Below are 27726 nucleotides of genomic sequence, written 5' to 3'. Positions count from 1 at the left end.
ACTAAAGGAACAAATGAACTAAAAGAACAAATAGAACCGAAATCGAAGATCTAGTTCACTTGTTCAGTTGAGAGACCCGGTCAATTGAGCAAGTTCAGAACGAAACGACCCAACTCTATTGGGAAACCAGAGAGGAACTACTGCGTTACATGGAGAGAGCTGTTGGCATTGGTAGAGTGCATTAAACATTTTCACAAATACCTCTATGGCCAGCTATTCCGCCTCAGGACAGATCACGCAGCGTTGAAATGGCTTCTGCAGTTCCGTAATCCAGAAGAACAATTGGCACGGTGGATCGAGCGGCTACAAAGCTATGACTTTTCCATTGAGCATCGGAAAGGTAGTACCCATGGGAGTGCCGATGCAATGTCACGAAGACCATGTAGATATGGTTTTTTTCCAATTATGGTTTTCAACCAAGACATTTTTTTTCTCAAATGTATATTTTTTCTCAAAATTTTTGTAAAAAAAGTTATTTAATTTTTAATGTAAACACAATAACAGTAACCTTTTTCTGTTGTTTTTATTTTGTAAATAAAAATTGCAATTGTGTTTTGTTTTGTAAAATAAAAATTTATTTGTTTTCACCACCCTAATGTGTAGCACTTATGTACTTATGTAAGTTTTATATGTAGGTATTTTGTAATAAGTAAATTCAAATTTTTTCTTTTCACACCTTAATGCTTGTTTTATTTATTTTATAGATTTGTGTGTATGGATATATGCATGTAAAAATTTTTTTTTTTAATAAAATAAGTTTTTTTTTAACAAACGTAAGCGGGTAGTTTAAAAAAAAAACTAAAGAGAGTAGTGAGCGCGGTGCTGGTTGCAGGCACAGCTGACCGCACTGGCCAGGTGTTGCCAGACGGAGGGGGCGGACTTAGCCGAAAATTGGATCATGTCTTCAACACTAAGCGCTCTGGCAGGAATGTCAATGAAAATCCTGTCAAGGAGCATTGGGCAGTTAGTCGCACCGCGAAAAACGTCAAAAATAAAGGACAGCGACAAAATTATTCTCCTGTTCTGCAGTGACTTTAAATTAATCAATAGGCATCTAGCTTCATAAGTCGGAATGTGTTCAGAGAAGCGTAAGCTGCGCAAAGCAAAATATAAGAATACTTTCTGGATCCCTTCGATCCTTGCACTATGGCAATCATGATACTGCAAGCAAATGAAACAGGCATAATCAAGTTTAGAGCGCACAAACGCTGTATACAAAAGCTTTAGCGTATAAGGGTCAGTAAACTCCGAGCTATGACGCCTAAGAAATGCAAGCATGGTATACGATTTCGAGATGCAAAGGTTAATATGGTTTGCGAAAGTAAATTTGGAGTCAAAAGTTACTCCCAGATCTTTTATTTCACTAACCCATGTAAGGGGCGAGTTAGATAAATGGTATGAGGGGTCAATGACATTAACGCGTTTTAAAAAAGTTTTATGAAAACATTTTTTTAAGTTAAGAGTTAACCGATTGCTATTACACCATGTACTTAAATTATCCAAATCTTATTGCATCAATTCAGAGTCATGCTGACTGTGAATAAGTGAATAGATTTTTAAATCATCCTCATATAGTATGATATTAAGAATAGTGGTCCTAGGATGCTTCCTTGTGGGACACCAGAACAGGCAACGAAAGGCGAAGACCTCACATTGTCCACAACAACCCTACAACTGCGGGTTTGTAGGTATGATTCAATCCATTTTAGAAACATGGAGTGGAGACCCATACAGGCCAGCTTCTTAACCAGGACTATATGAGAAACCCGATCAAAAGCATTAGAAAAGTTCGTATATACTGTGTCAACCTGACTCCCAGACTGAAAAACTGCGATGCAGTCATCAGAAAAATAGCTAAGTTAGTCAAAGTTGAGCGTCCGGGAAGAAAGCCATGTTGCTCTGGACACTATTCCTAACGAAAAGAAGTAACTTTTCGTGGATTATGCAATCAAAAAGCTTTGACGTGGCGGAAAGTTTTGAAACGGGTCTGTAGTTGCTAATATCATTTTTATTGCCACTCTTAAAAATAGGTGTAATAAAAGCCAGTTTCCACACGGCAATGAAAGTACCCGAGGAAAGGGAACTATTAAATATTAATAAAAGGGGATAAACAAGAGCTTCGCACTGCTTAAATAAAATTGCTGACAGACCATCAACATTGGGATTTGATGACTGTTTAAGTCGAGAGATGCCACAAACGACATCATCAAAAGACAGTGCAAGATTTCCAAAATTTATCGATGGTTGTATGTTGAAACTAATGTCACCACTATTATCAGGGTCGGACGCGAAGTTGGCCATGAAAAACTCAGCGAACAGATTTGCCGCATCAGCTGGAGTATCAGCAGCTTTAACGCCAAGGAAGAGAGAGGAGGGAATATTCGACACAGATTTTTTCGAGTTAACAAAATTCCAAAATGATTTAGGATTTTTTTTAAGTTTTCTACAAAACTAGCACATCCTGTGATGTTAGCATTTCCGTCCTTGCGAAAGACGTTATATAACATGGGGTCGAAGTACTCCGCGCTATGAAAGTTATCATTCCTTAACATTATTTAAAAATTACAATAAATATTTGTATTTTATTATTAAAAACATTTTATAAATATTTTTAACTGCGTTTTGTTCATTCAACGGGTATTATGGTAGATTAGAAATTAAAAGATATGGCTGTTATTTTAACAGTATTCATAGTTGGTTTAAATCTAACAGCATATCTGTTATTTCAACAGCATTCACAGCTGTTTTACAGCTAACAGACTATCTGTTATTTCAGCAGTTAAAACTTTTACTTTCAATTCGTCAGTAATCTCTTTTAATTTAACACAAATACTGTTGTTTTTAGGACAACAGAAATTACTGTTGTTCAAGCGTCAGTTTCAAAATGACGAAAATATGTTGATTTAACAGGGTCACTGTTAATATGAAGACAACAGATGTTTCGTTTTCGGATTAATAATTTTGATGCTGTTAAATTAACAGCTTCGAGCAATGGATAAGAATTGACAGTAATTTTGGTTGATCCTACCCATATTTTGGTTGATTTTACTAGCTTTTTTTCTCTGTGTATATGATAAGGAAAAAATAGAAAAGATATTTTCCGACGATATTCTTAAAGGATGGATAAAATTGGTAACTGAAAAGAGTTTTCTAGAAAAAAATTTGAGTGAATAAATATGCTCCTTAGCAATATTACCTCACAGTAGTGCAGCCGCAGAAAGGTCGTTCTCTATAATGAACGACATAAAAACCGCCAAGCGTAATGGACTAAAAATTTCAAGCATTTCCAATCAAATATTAATAAAATAGCATTGTATCGGGCGGACTTTATTTTATAAAAAATTTGAATTTGTGGAAGGTAATTTTGTTCCTTGTATTTAATAACACCCATATGGCACTAGATTTTTCTTTTGTTTTTTCTGACAATTTTTTTTTGTTGAGAATTCGGTTTTTATTTTGAAAAAATTGTGCACAAATTCAAACAAGAAATAAAGTGTATGAAAGAAATGTAGTAGTCATCTACTCGCAAATATTTTCCTGCGCTATTTTCATCAGTTTTTTGGATAACGGTTGGTTGTACAGGCATAAATGAATCCAGATAGATATAGACTTCCATATATCAAAATCATCAGTATCGAAAAAAATTTGATTGAGCCATGTCCGTCCATCTGTCCGTTAACATGATAACTTGAGTAAATTTTGAGGTATATTGATGAAATTTGGTATGTAGGTTCCTGGGTACTCATCTCAGATCGTTATTTAAAATGAACGATATCGGACTATAACCACGCCTACTTTTTCGATATCGAAAATTTCGAAAAACGGTAAAAATGCGATAATTCATTACCAAAGACGGATAAAGCGATGATGGTAGGTGGGTTGATCTTGTGACGCAGAATAGAAAATTAGTAAAATTTTGGACAATGGGCGTGGCACCGCCCACTTTTAAAAGAAGGTAATTTAAAAGTTTTGCAAGTTGTAATTTGGCAGTCGTTGAAGATGTAATGAAATTAGGCAGGAACCTTACTACTATTACTATATATGTGCTAAATATAAATCAGCAAAATCGGATGAAGAACACGACCACTTTAAAAAAAAAATTTTTTAAGTCAAATTTTACCATAAAATTGTAAGTAAATTATGTCAACATTCACCTCCAGTAATGATATGGTGCAACAAAATACAAAAATAAAAGACAATTTCAAAATGGGCGTGGCTCCGCCCTTTTTCATTTAATTTGTCTAGAATCCTTTTAATGCCATAAGTCGAACAAAAATTTACCAATCCTTGTGAAATTTGGTAGGGGCCTAAGTTCTATGACGATAACAGTTTTCTGTGAAAATGGGCGAAATTGGTTGAAGCCACGCCCAGTTTTTATACACAATCGATCGTCTGTTCTTCCTCTCGGCCATTAACTTGAGCACAAATAGATATATCTTTACTAAACTTAGTTCACGTATTTATCTTAACTCACTTTATCTTGGTATAAAAAATGGCCGAAATCCGACTATGACCACGCCCACTTTTTCGAAATCGAAAATTACGAAAAATTAAAAAAAATGCCATAATTCTATACCAAATACGAAAAAAGGGATGAAACATGGTAATTGGATTGGTTTATTGACGCAAAATATAACTTTAAGAAAAAATTTGTAAAATGGGTGTGACACCTACCATATTAGGTAGAAGAAAATGAAAAAGTTCTGCAGGGAGAAATCAAAAGGAATCTTGGCAGGAATACTGTTCGTGGTATTACATATATAAATAAATTAGCGGTACCCGACAGATGATGTTCTGGGTCACCCTGGTCCACATTTTGGTCGATATCTCGAAAACGCCTTCACATATATAACTTTTAAAACCCTCATTAATACCTTTAATTTGATACCCATATCGTACAAACACATTATAGAGTCACCCCTGGTCCTCCTTTATGACGTTATCTCGAAAAAGCGTCCACCTATAGAACTAAGGCACACTGCCTTTTAAATAATCATTAACACCTTTTATTTGATTCCCATATCGTACAAACACATTCTAGAGTTACCCCTGGTCCACCTTTATGGCGATATCAGGAAAAGGCGTCCACCAATAATACTAAGGCCCACTCCCTTTTAAAATACTCATTAACACCACTCATTTCATACCCTTTATCGCGATATCTCGAAAAGGCGTCCACCAATAGAACTAAGGCCCACTCCCTTTTAAAATACTCACTAACACCTTTCATTTGACACCCATATCGTAGAAACGCATTGTAGAGTCACCCCTGGTCCACCTTTATGGCGATATCCCGAAATGGCGTCCACCTATGGAACTATGGCCCACTCCCTTTTAAAATACTCTTTAATACCTTCCGTTTGATACCCATGTCATACAAACACATTCCAGGGTTACCCTAGGTTCATTTTCCTACATGGTGATTTTCCCCTATTTTGTCCCAAAGCTCTCAGCTGAGTATGTAATGTTCGGTTACGTCCGAACTTAGCCTTCCTTACTTTTATTTAAGTAAACGATAACGTGCCAAAGTCGGTTATTTTGTGACAGAAAAATACTGGTACATTTTAAAATTGTTGTTGTAATTAGACGTATCGGTAAAGTTTCCTCAGTATTTCAAACTCAAAATACAGGAAAAAAGCAATAGGGCATAAGCTATGTAGAAAGTTACATGAATTTTTTTTATTTTGTTTACATAATTTTTTTTAAGTGTTATTTCCTTGAAATGTGCTTTATCTGTTTTACAATAAAATATGAATTGTTTTGTACAAATATAAAGTGTAGCTATTGTTTTCTTTGAAAAAAAAAAAAAATACATTCTACCAACTTCTAACACTATTTGAATTTTTCGTCTATCAACATTCTCTTTTTAAAGGTCCGTGCACTGCACAAACCTCTGGTAGCCATAATGTATAACATATAGCTGAATCAGTTGCGATTAATAGTGGACACGCATAGAATACATAGAATTAGTGTAGAGGGTGAAACATAGACACATTTTTCAGTTGCATCTGATTATAATGCGTATTGAAATTTAGTAGTACAAATTTTATGCGCAGCAATTTCAGAGGTGTATTTAAAGTTTGACGCTTTGCAGTGAATATAAAGTTTAAGCATAAACGTCGATAGATGTAAAAAAACCACGGCTATTATAAAAGTTAACACGGTTGCAGTTTAAGCTATTCTCTTCCAGTGTTTCTAATGCTTTGGTTACGGCTAATACTTCCGCTTGGAAAACGCTACAGTAATCTGGCAGCATGTAGGATCTGTTTATTTCCGGATCATCACAGTATACCGCAGACTCTACTCCTTCCACTACTTTGGAACCATCTGTGTACTAGAAATATACGCCGCCGATAAACCCCGCCGCCGCCGCCGATTTTAGTCGTTTTTCGCACGCCGCCGCCGAATGTCAAAAATATTGGCGCGGCGGCGTCCGGCGCGTTAGTGTATTTTCTACTCGTTTAAGACTGTTTATGCCATTTATTGTTCATGTCGAAAATTGGTCGGACATGGTCGAAAGTGGTATCAGCGGATGCGCATCACTGCCAGTTATAAGAAACTCATTGCGAAAATTAACTCTTTCTAACTGTTCAAAAGTTATTAAAAAAAAAAAGAGCCCTTTCGATGTCAGCTTAACACGGACTTTGCATCACCCAATTCACCAAGTTATTAAAACAAAACACTAAAAGAAAAATTTTATAATAAATTTATACGCTCACTTTGCATATTTTTTTTTTTTCAAAAAATTAATAATGAACAATGAATTAAAATAAAATGACCCAGGCGAACATGTTTTCAAATTGTCCTCAAGTTGTTAAAAAAAGCAAATTACCCAAAAAAGGTGCCGATTTAAAAAAAAAATTACATTGTGATTGGCTGAAGGAATAAGCGAAATCAGCGAGGCAAAATCCTTTAGTAGGCTCTAGGGGCATAAACACTTCTTTGAAATGATTCTTACCTCATATTTAAGGTGAGGATATATGTACATACAAACTATACAATAGCGTCTGAAATGTTAATTTTGATTTTCACCCTTCATCCTTCAACACCCAAGTCTCCCGGTTTGACATTTCCTAAAGTTAGCGACCCTACCCAAAACTTGTCCCTTGGAGTGAATCACATTGTTTATAGCCTACCAACCAAGTTTAAATATAACCTACGCGTTACGGCTCCTTTTACAAATGTGAATACGTGGGCACATATATTTACCAGGTGAGGCTTTGTCCTTCGCAAGAACACTCAAAGTGGTGAAGCAAAAGCTTCCTAAGACAGTCGATCTAATTACCGTGTGTACTACTACCCTAACGTAGTGGACAGTCGAACTAGTCGGAAATTGAAGCTACGCGTTCATCCATAATGGGGCCGGAAAAAAGCAGTTTACATCTTTCACCTTAAAATCGGTCGACTTTCATCCTAAAATATCGTTTTGATTTAACGAAGACTATTGAAATCAATGTTTTGAACACAAACGTCTGCAAACTTTGGTCTACATTTTAAAAATTTTATTCAGGGTCCTTGTAAAATTTTAGTTATGTAGATGCGCCGAGGATTATACGATTTTTACCAACGAGTTACACAAATGACATCCCCTTAGATGTGGAGGAAGATGTAGAAGGAAGAGAAAAAACAAGACTGACACTGGAAGGCCTTCGAATACAGCAAAGAATAAAAAAGCTGTAAATTTTAAGGACCATGTGGACAATATTAAATGCGCTTACGCCACGGCGATCAATGAAAATAAATAAAATAAATATTTCAGTAAATTAATATGTTTTAAGTGGAAAAATTGTAAAATACAATTAATCTAAGTTTAGTAGAAAATGCTATATACTTTGTCGATGTTCATAAATTATTTTATGTTTTTTGTCCAATAAACAGACTTCCTGAGGAAGGTGCAAAATAGCACCGAAACATGTAGAAGAAAAAACCTTGTTTTTTGCTTTAAAACCAACGGCCGAAAAGCTCCATAAGACACAAAACATCCACCTAGACTGCTTATGAATTCGAGGGCGGCATCCTTGGCCGAATGGTCACTCCCCAATGTTTCAAGGTCTTTCTCTGGTGTATTTCGGCAGCATAGCGCGACAAAAACATCCGTTAGAAAGTCTTCGGAGCTGCACCTAGAGCTTCTAGGAAAGTGACGTCGTCGAAGGTACATATGAATTCGAAGTCGCAGTCCTAGAGCTTCTGTGCTGGCATACGGTGTGAGGGTCAGGAGGCGTCGTAGCGACTGGTGGTCGGGATTGCCACTGTTCGCACATCGGGAATTGTAGCTCTTAATCATCGGGAATTTGTAGCTCGAAAAAATTGGATGCGCCGTGTGCCACGAGAGTCATGAGTATTAATAGACCAATAATAGCAACCGTAAGTCGCCTTTGTGCGTGACCGCCAAGTAGCCACAAATGATTTAAAGAAATTGTGTTCGCGATAATTATTAGGAGTTAACCCCAGGTGAAACTACGCTTTGCACGACATATACAGACAAAAGTGTGACCATTTTATGTATCTCTATTTCTTTTCAGAAGACGCAGCAGTACCAATTCCAAAGACCGGGGTTAGGTTCGAAGCCTCCTGGAGTAAGGGACAATCCCTCCGCAAAGAGCTACTCCTGAAAATTTTTGAACGATCTGCGAGTTTTTGAGGCAAAACCCCGGATCTTTCCGAAATGTCCTAAACCATACAAATAAAACCTTTCCTAAATGTTTTTTTTTAAATAGAAAAATCAAGCTGTTTAAAGTAAGAGCACCGGCGTACGCCGGCGCCCCGCCGCCGCTGGTATATAATATAGCCTACGCCGCCGCTGCCGATAAAGTGATCGGCGTAAACCTCTACTGTGTACACATGTATCGCCTCGTCCGCCATTTGAGCACCCTTGCGCCAACCGCCCACCTCTATTGTGGTCTTAAGATCTCCCTCGAAGCGCATATAGGAAATCAGGTAGTCTGTTCGTCTTGTGATTGATGACGCTATACTACTATGGGGATATGGTCGGCGCTCAAGCTGCCCCGAGGCACCGAGGTTGATTGCAGTTGTTAACGCTATGTTCTTTGCTATCAGGTCTACAGGTGGAATGTGCAGAATAGCATACAGTGCAGCCGTCGGGGTTGTTTTCAAGGCTCCCGTAATGCTAAGCATTGATAGTTTGCATACCCCCTCAAATTTTATGAGATAGGTTGTTTTTTGTGTGGCTTTCCACTAAACAAGAACTCCATAGTAGAGAATAGGGCTTACAATCGCTGTAAAAACCCAATAAGAAAGAAAGGGCGATAAGCCTCTCGAACATCCCAGCATTCCTTTACATGCATAAAGTGCCGTTGAGGCCTTCTTCACCCTCTCCACGTTGAGTTTCCATGACAGCTTATTGTCTAGGATGATTCCTAGATATTTTGTGCAAGGTTTCTGCTATAGGGTCACCCCTCCTTACTTTGGCCAGACCTGTAAAGTACTGAGTACATACTTGTACTAGTACCAAATAAATACAAGTACTCAAGTACTTCGAATCTAAGTACAAAGTATAAGTACTACAGTACTTGTACTTCGAATTCGAAAGAACAAGTAGATATACTTACGAAATACTTGAAGTACACGAAAGTACTTTTTGAGATAAAATATATATAAATTGTACAACAGCTAACAATATTAAAGTAGTTTTGTGGTTGCCTTCATTAGTACTAGCTTTTCAAACGAAAAGTCCGTCATTGATTGCCTTCTAGGACTATAAACAATGTCTGCTAAGGAAAATAAACGCTCTACTGGGTCGGAGGAAGCTAAGGCGGTATTTATTTTGAGTGATATGTCCTTCATAAACGGATAACTCTGAAGTATATTGAAATCTGTTGATGTATCATTAAAATACCTGTGAAGATCTTCTTCAACCGTTTTGTCAAAGTTAGGTGATCGTAAGGGTGCTGGTTGATCCGCTTCAAACCCTTTCAATGCTTATCAAAGTACTCCGAAAGTACTTGCAAGTATTTACTTGTACTTCAACAATTCAAGTAAAAGTACTTCGATACTTATACTTGTACTAATTTTTCGAAGTACTGAGGTACTGATAGGGGAAAAGGAACAGAGCCGTAAAAAGATGGATTTTTTACCTTCGTGTTACTTGCTGAAGCATCCGGACGATTAAGTTGCAGCTCCTGGATACGTCTTCTCAAAGCGTCCACCTCGAACCTGATTTTTTCTTCAAACTGCATTATTTTCTCGTCCATACGCGCTTCGAGTTTTGATGATATGCGCGCCTCCTGCGCTTCGAGTTGTACTATTATGCGTGTCTCTTGTTCTTTCAGTTGAGTTTCCATCTTTGATGTAATCTGTGTCGATATTTCTGAAATACGCATTTCTTGTGCTTAAATCTTCATGCTATGCTATGCGTGTCGCCTGCGATTCCAGTTGGGATGCTATATATGTTTTCTGTTCTTCCAGTTGAGATGCGATTTGTCTTTCCTGGGCTTAAATCTTGGATTTTACTGTCGGTTTTCGTGCAGATATTGCAGCCAATATAATGTTCAAGTCTGTGCTGGTAACTGTCTACAATGTTTCGTTTTTCTCTTCAATTTTTGTTGTTGCTTCATTAACGTCGATTCCTTCCAATTCCATAGCTTCCCTTAGTCGTGCACGAAGTTCGGATTTATTGCCGGATGTATTCAATCCACTGCTCTACAACTCCTTCCTCAGTTGCGGAATCTTCAATTCACTCAACTTTGCTATGTCCTTGTTGTGCTCTGCAACTCTGGAATTTATTCATCAATTCCTCTTCTGACACCAATTGTAACGAATTCTGGGGAATTTCGATTATTATGCACGTTCTGCTAACGTTCGTATCGCTGAACTGTCGAATAAATAACTCCAATATTCAGTATAGCAAACTGGTCTTTATTTAGATTACTTTGGGAATAGCAATTCACAATTATACTTCACAACCAATAGCGTGTTGAAATCAAAACTGATTCGTTATTACTCTGCTTGCGCTGCTTTTATACTCTCGGTTTCCTCGTTCACCCATTTCTCCTAAGGTCTAGAAATTTCGCGAACAGTTGTATCTCATGCTTGGTTAGTTACCAACTATATACATGTATATCTGTAGGCCACGCCTCGCACATAGCCATATGCGTGTGTATGTGTGAGTAACTACTTCGGCTGATGACTACATATTTGTGTGTTTGGGATATCACTTCGTCGCTTTCTACATAAGAGTGGCTGCTTCATTGTTGTTGTGCATTTATTTAGCATCACCCTAGTGATGCTAATATTCGTTACAATATCCCCCGTCTGCTTGTTTGTTTGTAAGATGTAGAACTGACCTTACTCCAAAGGCCGAGATATAGTAAGTACCTTCCAATCCTGTGTCGGTATGTTCGGATTCTGATTCTGCAGAAGTCGCAGTGTATTCTCCGACTTCATCACGCATGATATCCATATCTTAACCTTGTGGCGCCACAGTCAGGGACTGCTTTGCCACATCACTCATCTTCTCGGGAAAAGCCGGAGTCTTAGTGTTATTTCCCTTTGGCACCTCCGAGAAAGTCGGAGGCTTGGCGTTACCTCCCTTTAGCACCTCCGAGAAAGCCGGAGTCTTAGCGTTATCTCCCTTTGGCTTATCTCCTACTTCCGTAGTTGGCACATCGCCATTTTTGACCTCGTTATTGGGGCCCATCTGTCTTACAGCTTTAGGCCTACTTGTCTTGCTATGCGACTACCCTGCCTTGCACCTCTGGGACTGGGTCCTTTCTGCCTCTTGAAAGCAGGCCTGTCGCCTTCCGCGGAACGTTGCCTCTTGATTCCGCCTTTCAACGCTTCTTCCTCCTCGTACCGGTTACAGTACCGAGGGTTTCTCAGGGCAAACCTGCCTCCGACCTACCTCTACCGCCTCATGAGCTCATTTCAAGCGCTCGATCTCCACTTCTGTTGGGTCGACCACTGCTCCCAGGCGTTGGCCAATTCTTAGTGCGGCACGGTACTGAGAGAGAGCTCTCTTACTTCCTCTGCTCGGTACCCATCTCCACTCTACTACTGCGTTTTCATTTGTATGCTTTTCCAACACGTTTTTCATTGAATCAGCACTACTCATGCTTTCCGAGTCCTATAAATCGCTTAATGCGTTTTTTTCGTCCTTGGATTGTGACGCAGTCCTCCTCTTCGCCTTATTACAATTAGGTAATGAGTCGTTCATCTTGGTCGTACGACCACCTGCCCGGCAAGGCGGGCTCAACGGTCCAGTATTATATACGGAGAAAGAACCGTCCGCAGCAGCGCCCTTAACTGTGGTAAGGCCTACAATACTTCCCGAGGTGGCCCGGCATCGGGAAGGCTACGTTCAAATACAGCCGAATTTTTCCCCTGGCTGCAAATCGTCCAATAGGCACGGTCCGCATAACACCCCGGATTAGGTTCTTGGTCACCAACAGCCCGCCGCTCTCCCATAAGGCGAAACGGCGTAGATGCCAGTCCTAAACCCCTCCGCCTCGGAGTCGGGCGATATGGAGTTCGGCTAAGCCCTCACACCAACGACAAGGTGCCTACCCAAGTGAGAGTTACTTTTGGTAAACAGTCAGAATAAATAAACAATGGCCTTCCTCAAGGTAGCTGTTTATCGTCGAAACTTTTTAATATTTACACTGCCAAATTACATAATAGCTTTGTTTCATTTACATATATGTATACACATATACCCTTAAGCTTTATATGGACTGCTAGGCGTTAAGCGTTATCTCCTCTTCTGAAATTAGTCCGCATAAATTTCGTACTACTAAATTTCAATTCGTATTATACTCAGATGCAACTGAAACTCTATGTATTACCGCTACAAATGGAGCCTCCCCACTATTCACCGCAACCGATTCAGCTATAGGTTATACAGTATGGCCAACCATGATGGCCCCTACAAGACGGAGGTAACCAGTTCACCCACACATTCAAAGCTTTTTTCGCTCTCCACTAACACATCGACGTTTCATGCTGTCATCGAAATGACAGTTCATTAATTATTCCGGAAAAATTGAAACGCAAAAAAAATATAAATTGTTTACAACGAAAAATATCTTGTGCCTTTAGTTGTGACATGTGACGGAAATTAAAAATTTTGTTGCAGAGAACACCTTTTTGCGTTGGCGACCTTCGCCCAAAATAACATTAAGTTAATTTGAGTTGTGACATGTGACGGAAATTAAGAATATTGCTGCAGAGACCATCTTTTTGCGTTGGCGGCCTTCGCCCAAAATAATATTAAGGGTAAAGTTTTACAAGACGGTACACCACCTAATTTAAAAATATCAAATAATAATAAAAACGGAGCTCGAAGCGCGCCTTTTTATTCCACGTTTGATAATTTTTGATAAAAATTGGGTGGTGCACCGTCTTTTAAATCGTTACCATATTAAGTTGTATAGAATCGACGGGATGGCCTACAAGGTTTTATGTCAACTAAATCGCTCCCGATATGGTCGGGCTAGTACCTTAATGGTTCCCGGAACGTACCCGATCTGCATCCGGCAAAGGACCACCAAAGTCCATAACGGGGAGTGTCCTTATCGTTACAACAACAACAACATTATTTACTTTCTGATTTTCATTCATACGTATGTGCATTTTTAAATAATAAAAAAAATGTTATATTTTTCTAATAGATAGCATATCCGCCGGGTTGCGATTCAGCTCAGAATATGCCAAAATCAAAGGAAATCTACAAAAACAAGGTACTTTACAAGCAACATGCTTTGGAATACGGTACCAAACTGGTTGGATGTATTTCCCTAAAAAAGGCTGGAACTACGCATCTTGTTTTGCCAGTATTTGCTTCGGTAATTTATATTGATTTGTAGTGATTAAAACTTGCAATAGTAGATAATGTAATGTGAATTAAAATTGAATAGGTAGCCGGAGCAAAAAAGGCAACTGATCGGCCTGCAACTGTTATTTATGTGGTGCCACCGGGAGCTGCTGCTGCTATCCTAGAAGCATTAGAAGCAGAAATGTCTTTGATTTTTTGCATCACCAAAGTTGTGCCATAACATGATAGGGTTCGCGTTAAGCACGCTCTCTTAAGGCAAACAAAATCGCGTCTAGTCAGGCCCGATTGTCCAGGAATCATCGCACCAGAAAGGGTAAGTAAATTGGCTACCATATTAAATATATAAGCAACATGTATGAATTTTTTAGTGATAATTTGTCATGCTTTTTTTGATAATCAACTGAAGAATGCAAATACGACAGAGTTCGAAGTTCATGTGAAAACCAATTAATTTTTTTAATTAGCATTTGGAGAGAAAAATACATATGTATGTATGCATAGAACTGCATAGAAGGGGAGGAAAAATGAATTATTATCAGTAGATTTGCAAGATTTTTGTCATTTCCCCTGCATCGCAGTTGTCATTACATTGCGTTAAGAGAGGACATCAACACCTTACTACCCACAGCCAGTTAAAATTATTGTAAATTTTGCTCTTTTCATCACTGTTTCAAAACGTGGAAAGTTATATATCGAGCATTCCATGGAGAATGGTGCATTTTAGCAGACTTTCGCATTGCCGGCATTATTAATATTCAATCCCTAGAAGGTTTAATGTAGTCATATCAATAGTTCCCGAGATGGTGGGGCTAGTACCACAATGGTGCTTGTTACCCGAACGTAGATAGATAGATCATTTATTGAGGATTGCACAGTGACTTGCACATCTCCTTCACAGCACCTCATCCTAGCCGACTTCCTTGATGAACACCAGCAGTGTTCTTTGCTTGAGGGATTAAATGTGGGAATGCTCTGGCCATGGTGAGCCCATAAACTTAGCCCTACGTCTTGAAATTGCGCCGCAATCTAGAAGGATATGGTCCACCGTCTGCTGATCCATCACAAAATCGGTATGTGTTGTTCGATACTATACCCAGCTTTTGCATGTGACTGTTCAGTCTACAGTGTCTTGTAAGAATAGCCGTTGGGGTTCTTAGGTTATCTTTTTGAGAGGCCTATTAATGCCCTATATCGAGTTGTCCTGTAACCCCCTAACAGTAACTTAGATTGACTCAGGCCTGGCATATTGCACCAGTGTTCTTCCCTATTTCCCTTTCTTCTACTAATAGATGCCCCTGTGGGCCAACTGGCAGGAACGGCTCGGGATCGATGGGTCATGCAGTTGCTGCCTCTCTTACCGTGTTGTCCGCCTGTTGTTGTTGTAGTAGCAGTGCTTCGCCCCATCCAATAGGTGCGACCGATCACAAATTGTCATCAATGTCCTCTAACGGGAGTCCAAAGAAACTTTCTGTTTCAACAGGGGTGGGCCATAATGAGAGGAGTGTTAGAGGCGTTGGTTGCACAATACAGTTAAAGAGATGGTTCGTGACATGTGGGGACACATTACAAGCAGGACAATGTTTTGTATGTCGGGGTTGATTGTGGATAGGTAAGAGTTTAACCTGTTACGTTATCCAGCTCGAAGTTGGGCTAGAGTGACTACTCTCGTTTCCCTAGGAAGAGTGCGTTCCTCCTCTGCTAGTTTTGTTCTTTGAGTACAGGAATCACCGGCATAGAGGTCCGACGCCTGTTTGTGGAGTTCACTGAAGACATGCTTGTGTTTTTTAGCTTCAAACGGCTGTGTTCTCAGGTGCCGTATTTCCTCATAATGTAATGAGGCCGTGAACAACAAGAGCCACAAAAGATTTATAAAAGTTACGAGGACGCTGGATTTTGGAATCTAGCCCAGAGCAACCTGTCCGATGCAACCATCCCTTGCACGTGAAACACTGACAAGAGTATTTATTTTTTTAATTTAATTTATTTATTATTACGGCTGTTTAGGCCCAAAACTTAAACTACTAAGTACAATTCATTGTTATAATCACTTATTTCTATTGAATATGCTGTTGGAATGCCATGTGATTCCGATCAGCATATTTACTAGCGTGACAGAGGGACGAGTCTGGGAGCCACTCATTAAAGGAAGGTTGGAAAGGACGCGTTTCCAATCCTCCAGTGCTCCCAGCTTAAGACAACAAAATTTGGAACTTATATTTTTCAATTATATGTGTATTTTAAGCTTTCGGAATGTATTAGTCTCCGATCAATGAAGCTAAACATGTCTTTGGATGTTGGAAATTGAAAATAAGTGTATCCAATCACCCCTCAACTTTGTTTAGTAAAGACGCTGTCGGAATGCATGAAGATTCCGATTAGCACAGCTCAACATATAATGGGAGGTTGAAAAGGACGTGTTTCCAATCCCCCTTGCTCCAACTTTTATTTGGCCTTATTTTCGTTAATTTTGTTACACATTATATAATTTTATTGTTATATTTATGCTGTCGGAATGCGAATGATTCCGATCAGCAACAGTAAATACCAGCTGGAAATACCGAATTCCAGCGAAATTAGTTGTTGGAACTGTCTGGAGTTACAGGTGGCGACCGATTTTCTTTTCCTTAGGGCCGGATGCATTGTATTTTGCTGCTACCATTATTACCATTCCCTTTTCGCGCTCCAGTATCGGTATATCATGTAAAAAAATAAAAGAAAAAAAAACTATCTTATTGGAAGGGTTTTACAATGCTCCAATAAACTTTTTTTAAAAGTATTGAAGTTATTACTACTTTTTATGTGATTAGGAAGTTCATTGAAATATTTCAGGCCCTTATATATATGACCGTCCTAAAAAGATTCTTTTCCGGCAAACGCAGCAAACCCATTTCTCAGTACTGGGGTCAGGAGAAGGACCCGGATTGGGGTCGATACCTTCCCGGAAGAGGAGAGTATGGCGCAGACCCGCTGCAAGGATCTGCTGGGGGGTTGACAATTTGTGGGAGAGACGCAACAAATTAAACATGGAGTCCGCCTGCTCATTGCCCTCCACTCCCCTGTGGCCTAGGACCCAGGCCAACAGTACTACGTTGTGTGCTCCTAATTGATTCAGCTTTTCTACGCACTGAAGGACAAGTGCTGACTTTATTTCGAACGCCGCAAGTGCCTTTAGTGGAACCTGACTGCCTGACTGAGTATGGCAATTGTTTCTTTGGGGTATCAGCGCTGAAGGTTCAGCTTAGCGCACTAACTTATGGCAAATACTTCCGCTCGAAAATGCTCGGATGTGCTTTTAGAGTTACTGATATTTTGGTTCTGGGTCCGAAAACTCTGGCTCCAATCCCCTCTGGCGTCTTCGAGCCATCTATGTACCTTCCGATCTTGAGCCTAGTAATACATTGCACCCGCCTATACCTATACAGCCGTACCAAGAGACGGAGCAGCCCATTACATATTGGCACAACCGGAGCACTGCTGGACATCCATCCTATATGAAAGCTATGCATTCAAAAGTGTTTGTACCAGTGGCTGGTGCACACCGAACTGGACCAATGTATGCTATATTGAGGCCTTCACAAATACCAAGCTATGTTTATGTAAATGATGTTACTGCTAATGTCAATTTGCACGGTTGAGCACATACAGTACCTACGTTTATACAAGGTGGAACACCACACTACCTACATGGCGATGTAGCCACCGATCAGGTTGTTGTAAGAGATTAATTAAAATATGTTATTCATAAACACTGATTCTTATATTTTTATTATCATTAAACTGTAGACTAGACTCATGACGGGTATTCTTACTGGATACTGCCTTCTGGCGTCACATGCCTTTAAATTAGGCTTGGTCAGTGATAGCAGATGTAGGAAGTGCGAGTTGGAGGAGGAAACGATCGATTTCATTCTGTGCTCGTGCCCTGCGCTTGCCGGGCTAAGACTCCAGCTGACAGATGTCAGATCTAGAAGCAGCAAGTGGCTTAAGTTCTAGGAAGCCGCTAACCCGCTGGAGCCATGAGAAGCGTGGGTGCACTTTGGGTGTCCCAAGACAAGTTCCGTACCTGCTCCGAATAATTTGATAGATAGATAGATTAGATAGGGATCTGTTCTAGGTCCAACTCTTTGGAATGCGGTGTATGGCGGGGTGCTACAAAACCACCTTCCCGGAGGCACGGAAATTGTCGGCTATGCAGATGATATTGTCGTGGTAGCAGTGGCCAAGAAACTTGATCTGCTCCAAGGATTATGTAATGACGCCATGGGAAGAATAGAGGAATGGTTGACGAACACGGGGCTGGAGATGGCTAGCAATAACACAGAAGTGGTTCTGATGAGCTCAAAGCGGACTGTGGATGAGTTGGTCCTAACCATAGGAGATTTTCAAATAAATTCAAAGCCCTCCTTGAAATATCTAGGAGTAATCATTGACTCAAAACTAACTTTTAGGGAGGACTTCAGGGCGGTGGGGGACAAAGTTTCTAGAGTTAGTGGAACCCTAACGCGAATAATGCCCAACATCGGCGGCCCAAGCGAAGCTACCCGTCAGCGATTATCCAACGTAACCAGCTCTATAATATTATATGCAGCACCAGTATGGCACAGATCTAAAATGGTCCACCAAAAAGATATACTAGCAGCCTACCGCATTACTGCTATACGAATAGCATGTGCTGTTCCGACGACGCGATCCATGTTTTATCCAGGAAAATCCCAGTAGATCTACTCTCAGGTGAAATGGCCGATCTGTATGGCATTGGATTCAGCCGACCATCTGAAGATGCTAAGAAAACCGCAAGGTCACGAACAATAGTTAGGTGGCAAGAACGGCGGGAAGATTCGAGAAAAGAGCGCTGAACCTTCATGCTAGTCCGGAATATAGCGGAATGGTACGAGCGAAAACACGGCAAACTAAATTACCATCTCACACAGATATTGAGCGGGCACGGTGGCTTAAGGAATATCTACATAAGCGTGGGATAGAGGAGGATCCTTTCTGTCCAAGCTGTCCGTCCGAATTGAAAGGCGCAGAACATGTAATATTTCACTGCCCTCGTTTTCACGGCGAAAGACTGTAAACAGAGTTTTTGGAGAGGAACCTTCCATTAGGAATTTAGTTCCACGAATTTGCGGACAAATAGATTGTTGGATTGCTGTGAGCAAGATGGCCTTTATAGTAATGACGAAATTGATAATGCATGCCGAAAGGGAGCGTAGAGAAATGCGCATACGAAGTAGTGGCGACTAAATCGCCTTTGAAGTTACTTTACCAGGTCCTGATTCTAGTTATCTGAAATTTCTCTTGTGCCTTTGGAAAAGAGCTATGTGTGGAGCCCTATTTATGGAACACTTTTCGGCTTATATTAAAAACTTTTAATCTATTCTTACTGATATGAGTTTTTTTTTCATTCTAGGTAATTTGATTTTGACGATGTGAGGATAGAAATATCCCAAATATTCCAGCTGTGGCTGTAAGAACATACATTTGCTCAAATTAGAAGAAAACTGCACGGTTGAGCACATCCAGTATCTACGTTTATACAAGGAGGAACACCACACTACTTTCACGGGGATGTAGCCACCGATCACGTTGTTGTAAGAGCTTATTTTAAATATGTTATTCATAAACACTGATTCTAATATTTTGTTTTGGTTTTTACTTTAGAGTCAACCTGTTATATAAGCGATGTCAGCTATGCCTGTAACTTAAGCGCCTTCAGATGTAATAGTTACCGCGGACGCGGTCACAGGAGTAGTTCACTACGTGGGGATTACACTAATCAAGGACTTTCAATATCGGAAGGATTTCCAGCACTATAACACACCAACAATATGTGCAATCACCCGAATAAATTGTACAACAAACGTTAACACCACATCATCAGCCAGCAACAACAACAACAAACGCAACAAGTTGAAACTTCTAAACAATTAATGACTAGTGAACCACCAACATATCCGCAATATGCGCAAACATCAACACCAACATGTGTCGCCTACTTTGCAACACGGTGAAGATGGCCAAGGCCATTCTGATTCTAATACTGATAAAGGCGAACCATTGGCAAATTTAAAAACTCAAACAGACCACGAAAAATGTTGATGATGGTATTAATTCTAGTACGGATAGTAAAGAATTTAAACCTAGGAAAAAAGCTAAACTTGATAAAAACTTAACCGAAGATGACAATGTTTCTAATTCTAATACTAAGGAAGATGAACCTTTGATAAATATGAAGCTTAAAACAGAGTTATCAAAAAATGACGATGATGATAATGATGTTGATGCAAAGTCCAATGTTGAAAATGATGAAAATTATGAAACAGAATCTGAAAATAGTATGAGTGTGGATTATAACCTGAAGCAAAACTGTCATATCCTGTACGGCCAGAATTAGATGTTAAGAAAAGAGCCTACATAAAGAGGCTCAGTATATTTATGGAAAATTTATCATGAGACAATGCCCAATGTATGTATTTCAATTAAATTCAGCACATTGTTGGAAAAAGCATCTAAACTTTATGCATCGTGTAGAGAAACCAGAACATTTACAATTTAAATATAACGAACGTGGTGCAAAATGTAAATTTTGTGTTATCCAAGCAGCTACACCAAGCTTCAACAAATTATTGGACCATGAGATTTCTCATATGCCTAATAGTCATTATTTAAAATGTAAATTATGCGATTGGAAGACGAAAATACATTCAAGTATGAATTTTTATTTACGTGTACAACACGCTGAAACAATTGATGTAACAACGAAAAGTTTAGAATTGAATGTTTGTCCATTATTGTTATATTTATGCTGTCGGAATGCGAATGATTCCGATCAGCAACAGTAAATACCAGCTGGAAATACCGAATTCCAGCGAAATTAGTTGTTGGAACTGTCTGGAGTTACAGGTGGCGACCGATTTTCTTTTCCTTAGGGCCGGATGCATTGTATTTTGCTGCTACCATTATTACCATTCCCTTTTCGCGCTCCAGTATCGGTATATCATGTAAAAAAATAAAAGAAAAAAAAACTATCTTATTGGAAGGGTTTTACAATGCTCCAATAAACTTTTTTTAAAAGTATTGAAGTTATTACTACTTTTTATGTGATTAGGAAGTTCATTGAAATATTTCAGGCCCTTATATATATGACCGTCCTAAAAAGATTCTTTTCCGGCAAACGCAGCAAACCCATTTCTCAGTACTGGGGTCAGGAGAAGGACCCGGATTGGGGTCGATACCTTCCCGGAAGAGGAGAGTATGGCGCAGACCCGCTGCAAGGATCTGCTGGGGGGTTGACAATTTGTGGGAGAGACGCAACAAATTAAACATGGAGTCCGCCTGCTCATTGCCCTCCACTCCCCTGTGGCCTAGGACCCAGGCCAACAGTACTACGTTGTGTGCTCCTAATTGATTCAGCTTTTCTACGCACTGAAGGACAAGTGCTGACTTTATTTCGAACGCCGCAAGTGCCTTTAGTGGAACCTGACTGCCTGACTGAGTATGGCAATTGTTTCTTTGGGGTATCAGCGCTGAAGGTTCAGCTTAGCGCACTAACTTATGGCAAATACTTCCGCTCGAAAATGCTCGGATGTGCTTTTAGAGTTACTGATATTTTGGTTCTGGGTCCGAAAACTCTGGCTCCAATCCCCTCTGGCGTCTTCGAGCCATCTATGTACCTTCCGATCTTGAGCCTAGTAATACATTGCACCCGCCTATACCTATACAGCCGTACCAAGAGACGGAGCAGCCCATTACATATTGGCACAACCGGAGCACTGCTGGACATCCATCCTATATGAAAGCTATGCATTCAAAAGTGTTTGTACCAGTGGCTGGTGCACACCGAACTGGACCAATGTATGCTATATTGAGGCCTTCACAAATACCAAGCTATGTTTATGTAAATGATGTTACTGCTAATGTCAATTTGCACGGTTGAGCACATACAGTACCTACGTTTATACAAGGTGGAACACCACACTACCTACATGGCGATGTAGCCACCGATCAGGTTGTTGTAAGAGATTAATTAAAATATGTTATTCATAAACACTGATTCTTATATTTTTATTATCATTAAACTGTAGACTAGACTCATGACGGGTATTCTTACTGGATACTGCCTTCTGGCGTCACATGCCTTTAAATTAGGCTTGGTCAGTGATAGCAGATGTAGGAAGTGCGAGTTGGAGGAGGAAACGATCGATTTCATTCTGTGCTCGTGCCCTGCGCTTGCCGGGCTAAGACTCCAGCTGACAGATGTCAGATCTAGAAGCAGCAAGTGGCTTAAGTTCTAGGAAGCCGCTAACCCGCTGGAGCCATGAGAAGCGTGGGTGCACTTTGGGTGTCCCAAGACAAGTTCCGTACCTGCTCCGAATAATTTGATAGATAGATAGATTAGATAGGGATCTGTTCTATGTCCAACTCTTTGGAATGCGGTGTATGGCGGGGTGCTACAAAACCACCTTCCCGGAGGCACGGAAATTGTCGGCTATGCAGATGATATTGTCGTGGTAGCAGTGGCCAAGAAACTTGATCTGCTCCAAGGATTATGTAATGACGCCATGGGAAGAATAGAGGAATGGTTGACGAACACGGGGCTGGAGATGGCTAGCAATAACACAGAAGTGGTTCTGATGAGCTCAAAGCGGACTGGGGATGAGTTGGTCCTAACCATAGGAGATTTTCAAATAAATTCAAAGCCCTCCTTGAAATATCTAGGAGTAATCATTGACTCAAAACTAACTTTTAGGGAGGACTTCAGGGCGGTGGGGGACAAAGTTTCTAGAGTTAGTGGAACCCTAACGCGAATAATGCCCAACATCGGCGGCCCAAGCGAAGCTACCCGTCAGCGATTATCCAACGTAACCAGCTCTATAATATTATATGCAGCACCAGTATGGCACAGATCTAAAATGGTCCACCAAAAAGATATACTAGCAGCCTACCGCATTACTGCTATACGAATAGCATGTGCTGTTCCGACGACGCGATCCATGTTTTATCCAGGAAAATCCCAGTAGATCTACTCTCAGGTGAAATGGCCGATCTGTATGGCATTGGATTCAGCCGACCATCTGAAGATGCTAAGAAAACCGCAAGGTCACGAACAATAGTTAGGTGGCAAGAACGGCGGGAAGATTCGAGAAAAGAGCGCTGAACCTTCATGCTAGTCCGGAATATAGCGGAATGGTACGAGCGAAAACACGGCAAACTAAATTACCATCTCACACAGATATTGAGCGGGCACGGTGGCTTAAGGAATATCTACATAAGCGTGGGATAGAGGAGGATCCTTTCTGTCCAAGCTGTCCGTCCGAATTGGAAGGCGCAGAACATGTAATATTTCACTGCCCTCGTTTTCACGGCGAAAGACTGTAAACAGAGTTTTTGGAGAGGAACCTTCCATTAGGAATTTAGTTCCACGAATTTGCGGACAAATAGATTGTTGGATTGCTGTGAGCAAGATGGCCTTTATAGTAATGACGAAATTGATAATGCATGCCGAAAGGGAGCGTAGAGAAATGCGCATACGAAGTAGTGGCGACTAAATCGCCTTTGAAGTTACTTTACCAGGTCCTGATTCTAGTTATCTGAAATTTCTCTTGTGCCTTTGGAAAAGAGCTATGTGTGGAGCCCTATTTATGGAACACTTTTCGGCTTATATTAAAAACTTTTAATCTATTCTTACTGATATGAGTTTTTTTTTCATTCTAGGTAATTTGATTTTGACGATGTGAGGATAGAAATATCCCAAATATTCCAGCTGTGGCTGTAAGAACATACATTTGCTCAAATTAGAAGAAAACTGCACGGTTGAGCACATCCAGTATCTACGTTTATACAAGGAGGAACACCACACTACTTTCACGGGGATGTAGCCACCGATCACGTTGTTGTAAGAGCTTATTTTAAATATGTTATTCATAAACACTGATTCTAATATTTTGTTTTGGTTTTTACTTTAGAGTCAACCTGTTATATAAGCGATGTCAGCTATGCCTATAACTTAAGCGCCTTCAGATGTAATAGTTACCGCGGACGCGGTCACAGGAGTAGTTCACTACGTGGGGATTACACTAATCAAGGACTTTCAATATCGGAAGGATTTCCAGCACTATAACACACCAACAATATGTGCAATCACCCGAATAAATTGTACAACAAACGTTAACACCACATCATCAGCCAGCAACAACAACAACAAACGCAACAAGTTGAAACTTCTAAACAATTAATGACTAGTGAACCACCAACATATCCGCAATATGCGCAAACATCAACACCAACATGTGTCGCCTACTTTGCAACACGGTGAAGATGGCCAAGGCCATTCTGATTCTAATACTGATAAAGGCGAACCATTGGCAAATTTAAAAACTCAAACAGACCACGAAAAATGTTGATGATGGTATTAATTCTAGTACGGATAGTAAAGAATTTAAACCTAGGAAAAAAGCTAAACTTGATAAAAACTTAACCGAAGATGACAATGTTTCTAATTCTAATACTAAGGAAGATGAACCTTTGATAAATATGAAGCTTAAAACAGAGTTATCAAAAAATGACGATGATGATAATGATGTTGATGCAAAGTCCAATGTTGAAAATGATGAAAATTATGAAACAGAATCTGAAAATAGTATGAGTGTGGATTATAACCTGAAGCAAAACTGTCATATCCTGTACGGCCAGAATTAGATGTTAAGAAAAGAGCCTACATAAAGAGGCTCAGTATATTTATGGAAAATTTATCATGAGACAATGCCCAATGTATGTATTTCAATTAAATTCAGCACATTGTTGGAAAAAGCATCTAAACTTTATGCATCGTGTAGAGAAACCAGAACATTTACAATTTAAATATAACGAACGTGGTGCAAAATGTAAATTTTGTGTTATCCAAGCAGCTACACCAAGCTTCAACAAATTATTGGACCATGAGATTTCTCATATGCCTAATAGTCATTATTTAAAATGTAAATTATGCGATTGGAAGACGAAAATACATTCAAGTATGAATTTTTATTTACGTGTACAACACGCTGAAACAATTGATGTAACAACGAAAAGTTTAGAATTGAATGTTTGTCCATATTGTAATCACAATGGTATTTACGCAAACACTTAATACATCTTTTCTATGTTTAGAATGTGGTGAATAATTTAGAACAAATACAAGTTTACGTGTACACCACAAGATTTGAACGGAAATATCTTGAGGGTATGGTTACACCTATGTGGCATCTACAAGATATTTATAATTACTAGTATGGAATGAATCCGGATATGGAAGAAAACGGAGGTGACGAATCACCATGCTTCTTTGGATTCTGGTGATACTCCTGACATGCTTCCTAATTTCCCTACGTCTGATGTTACTATACCTACCAAACTAATATGACTGCAAACTGATGAGCAACACTACCAGCGCAGGAAAAATAAGAACTTCAAAACAAGGTTTCGGAAAGGGCACGACTATGAATAGACGTTAATGTATTTATATAGTTTATAAATATAAAAATTCACATATGTAAAGTTCGCTAGAGTAATAAGGCAATAATTTAAATTCCAAAAAAACATTGTATATATAAATAATTTATAATTAAATATTATCTGAACATAAAGGACGCGTTTCATTCATAGAAAAAGCGATTTGACAGAAGGTAATCGATACGGGTAACCGATAGACCAGTTACCCGTATTGTTGTTGTTGCATATGTTTTGGTTAGCGATAACGAAAACATAACCGATGAAGTAACTTAAAAATGTAAATAACATCGAGCGAGAAGGAATGTCGAAAACACAATAGGTAAGAGCGAGAAAGAGAGTCACACGTACACTATTTTGAGAGAGCACATGCGTTACCTTTTTCACGACAGCAATGTAAAAGTCATTAAGACGATAATTGGTGAACAAGTTATTGATGACGATTAAGTAATCGATTAGGGAACGGGTACCTGTCTTGTAGGGGCATTATAGAAGGTGGCGCATTGCGCATGTAAACATTAGTTCAGCTGTTTTTTATGGGAATTTTTACTTCATTTTCCTGCAGCTCTTGTTCTTTTCTCTTTCTTTCATTCGCTGAAGCAGTCAAGTGTGACGTATATGCGCAAAACCATGGTTCAACTATATACAGGTTGGCTCATCTGTAAAGCAACAAAATATGTCTGTTCAAATTGTCAAAATCTGTGTATTGGTGTTGGTGTTACAAACCGTTATGTAGCAAGTTATTTAACCATTGCCGCTAGATGGGTCTCCTAATCATTATATAAGTGAAGATAAGCTTTTTTTTACACGCAAATGTAGATGTATATACGTGTAAAAAAACACGGAAATAGTGAAGACAATATTTTTAGCAATTTAAAAAATAGAATAGAAGAATTATTAAGTGTGTTACAGATACTCTTATCTCAATTTCAGTAAAACCAAAATGATGTATATGTCAAAAAATAGATAAATTTCCATATGTCCATTAATGGTGCACAAGTTAAATAAGTTGTAAATATTCCACGGTTGGGCAGAAATAAACGTTCTATTTATGCTAAAAGCCTTATTAAATAACTTACCACTATTAAAAATGGTATTAAACCAACAACAGCTTTAAACATATCTAAAACATATTGGCGCATAATCATAGTCAAAATAAAATAGATTTTAAATTTAGTTGCAGCTTTTTGACATAATTTTTATGAGCTATCTGTCAAAAAAGCTGAAACTAAATTTAAAACCTATTTTATTTTGAGTATGATTATACGCCATTGTAACGAATTTAGGAAAATTCCAATTATTTTGTAATTTCTGTTAATGTTCGAATATCTGAATCTGTCGAATAAATAACTTAAATTTTCACTATAGCAAAATGTTCTTTATTTACAACTCTACTGTTGTAGTTGGACTTCACAATTACAATACCCGCGAAATGTCAGAAAGTTCTATGACTAGAGTTGCGTCATTACTAAACTAAGTTGAGGGGTGATTGGATACACGTTATTTCCAACATCCTAATACATGTTTAGCTGTTGATAGGGTTTTAATACATTCCGGCAGCTTAAAATACCAATATAATTGAAAAATATATGTTCCAAATTTTGTAGCCTTATGCTGGGAGCACTCGAGGGTTGGAAACGGGTCCTTTCCAACCTCCCTTAAAAGATCGGTTCCCAGTCTCGTCCGTTTGTCACGCTAGTAAATATACTGATCGGAATCACATGGCATTCCGACAGCATACTCAATAGAACTAAGTGATTGTAATAATGAATTCTGTGTAGTAGTTGAAGTTTTAGGCCTAAATAGTCATAGTAATAAATGAATTCATTTATAAATATATAGCGCAACAACCAAAAGAGAGGTTGACGTAATTAGCAACGAAACGATTTGTGTGCAAACAGCGTCTTACAAAGTTGATCAATGTCAACAGATCGAAACATATCCATTCCATGGAACTTTGCTATCGTTTGGCACATCCCTGCAAAAATTGTTGGATCATGTGGTCCACTTATGTCATACTGGAGTAATTACCATTCTACTCCACCGTAATGTAGCAATGCACCAACTCATGTTTCTACCCGAACATATTGTAAGCCAATCATTGATCGTTTTTCACGATTGTAATCACTACACGATGTTTATTGGACTGTGGGTACTCCATGGATTACTATGATGTAATGCTGAGCTGGAGTATATGGTCCAGTCCTAGGACATTGCAATGTTAATTGGACCATATTTTCTGTATGAATTGTGGTTAATTTTGGCGCACTCGCTTGGTCCATAGCGAGTACTTCATATATGCATGCATGGGGTACTCGCGAATTTTGCAGGGATGCAAACAATTTCTTTTCCAAAATTGAAGCATTACGGCAACACTAAGTCAGTTTTATTTTCACACGATAACAGTTCTTCGTTATCGGGTTATCGTTCCTTACTCGATGGCGGAA

The 27726-nt window shown here is 39.2% G+C and overlaps 1 protein-coding gene and 1 long non-coding RNA gene across 13 annotated transcripts in view; both read left to right on the top strand.

Annotated features, from left to right (window-relative positions):
• Positions 1–22192, top strand: part of LOC137237099 (succinate--CoA ligase [ADP/GDP-forming] subunit alpha, mitochondrial-like) — a 94160-nt gene extending 71968 nt beyond the window's left edge. For 2 of the 12 annotated variants that reach the window (XM_067760347.1, XM_067760348.1), the window contains 5 exons: positions 13626–13799; positions 13876–13976; positions 14063–14102; positions 19203–19383; positions 19454–20265. In XM_067760347.1, the coding sequence (XP_067616448.1) occupies positions 13626–13799; positions 13876–13976; positions 14063–14102; positions 19203–19225 (338 nt within the window). In that variant the 3' untranslated portion in view covers positions 19226–19383; positions 19454–20265. Of the gene's footprint in view, positions 1–12902; positions 13578–13625; positions 13800–13871; positions 14103–19202; positions 19384–19453; positions 21807–21876 lie in introns of those variants that run through there. The other 10 variants (XM_067760352.1, XM_067760349.1, XM_067760350.1 and 7 more) reach the window with 10 other exon arrangements.
• Positions 22193–22549: 357 nt separating this feature from the next.
• On the top strand, positions 22550–24569 carry LOC137242025 (uncharacterized). Its single transcript, XR_010950055.1, has 2 exons — positions 22550–23687; positions 23758–24569. It is a non-coding gene; the product is annotated as an uncharacterized lncRNA (long non-coding RNA).
• The last annotated feature ends 3157 nt before the right edge of the window (positions 24570–27726 follow it).

This window comes from Eurosta solidaginis, chromosome 1 (genome assembly GCF_040869045.1).
Source record: "Eurosta solidaginis isolate ZX-2024a chromosome 1, ASM4086904v1, whole genome shotgun sequence".
Taxonomy (NCBI): domain Eukaryota; kingdom Metazoa; phylum Arthropoda; class Insecta; order Diptera; family Tephritidae; genus Eurosta; species Eurosta solidaginis.
The sequence above is the reverse complement of the archived record's forward strand: the minus strand, read 5'-3'. Positions and strand labels throughout refer to the sequence as shown.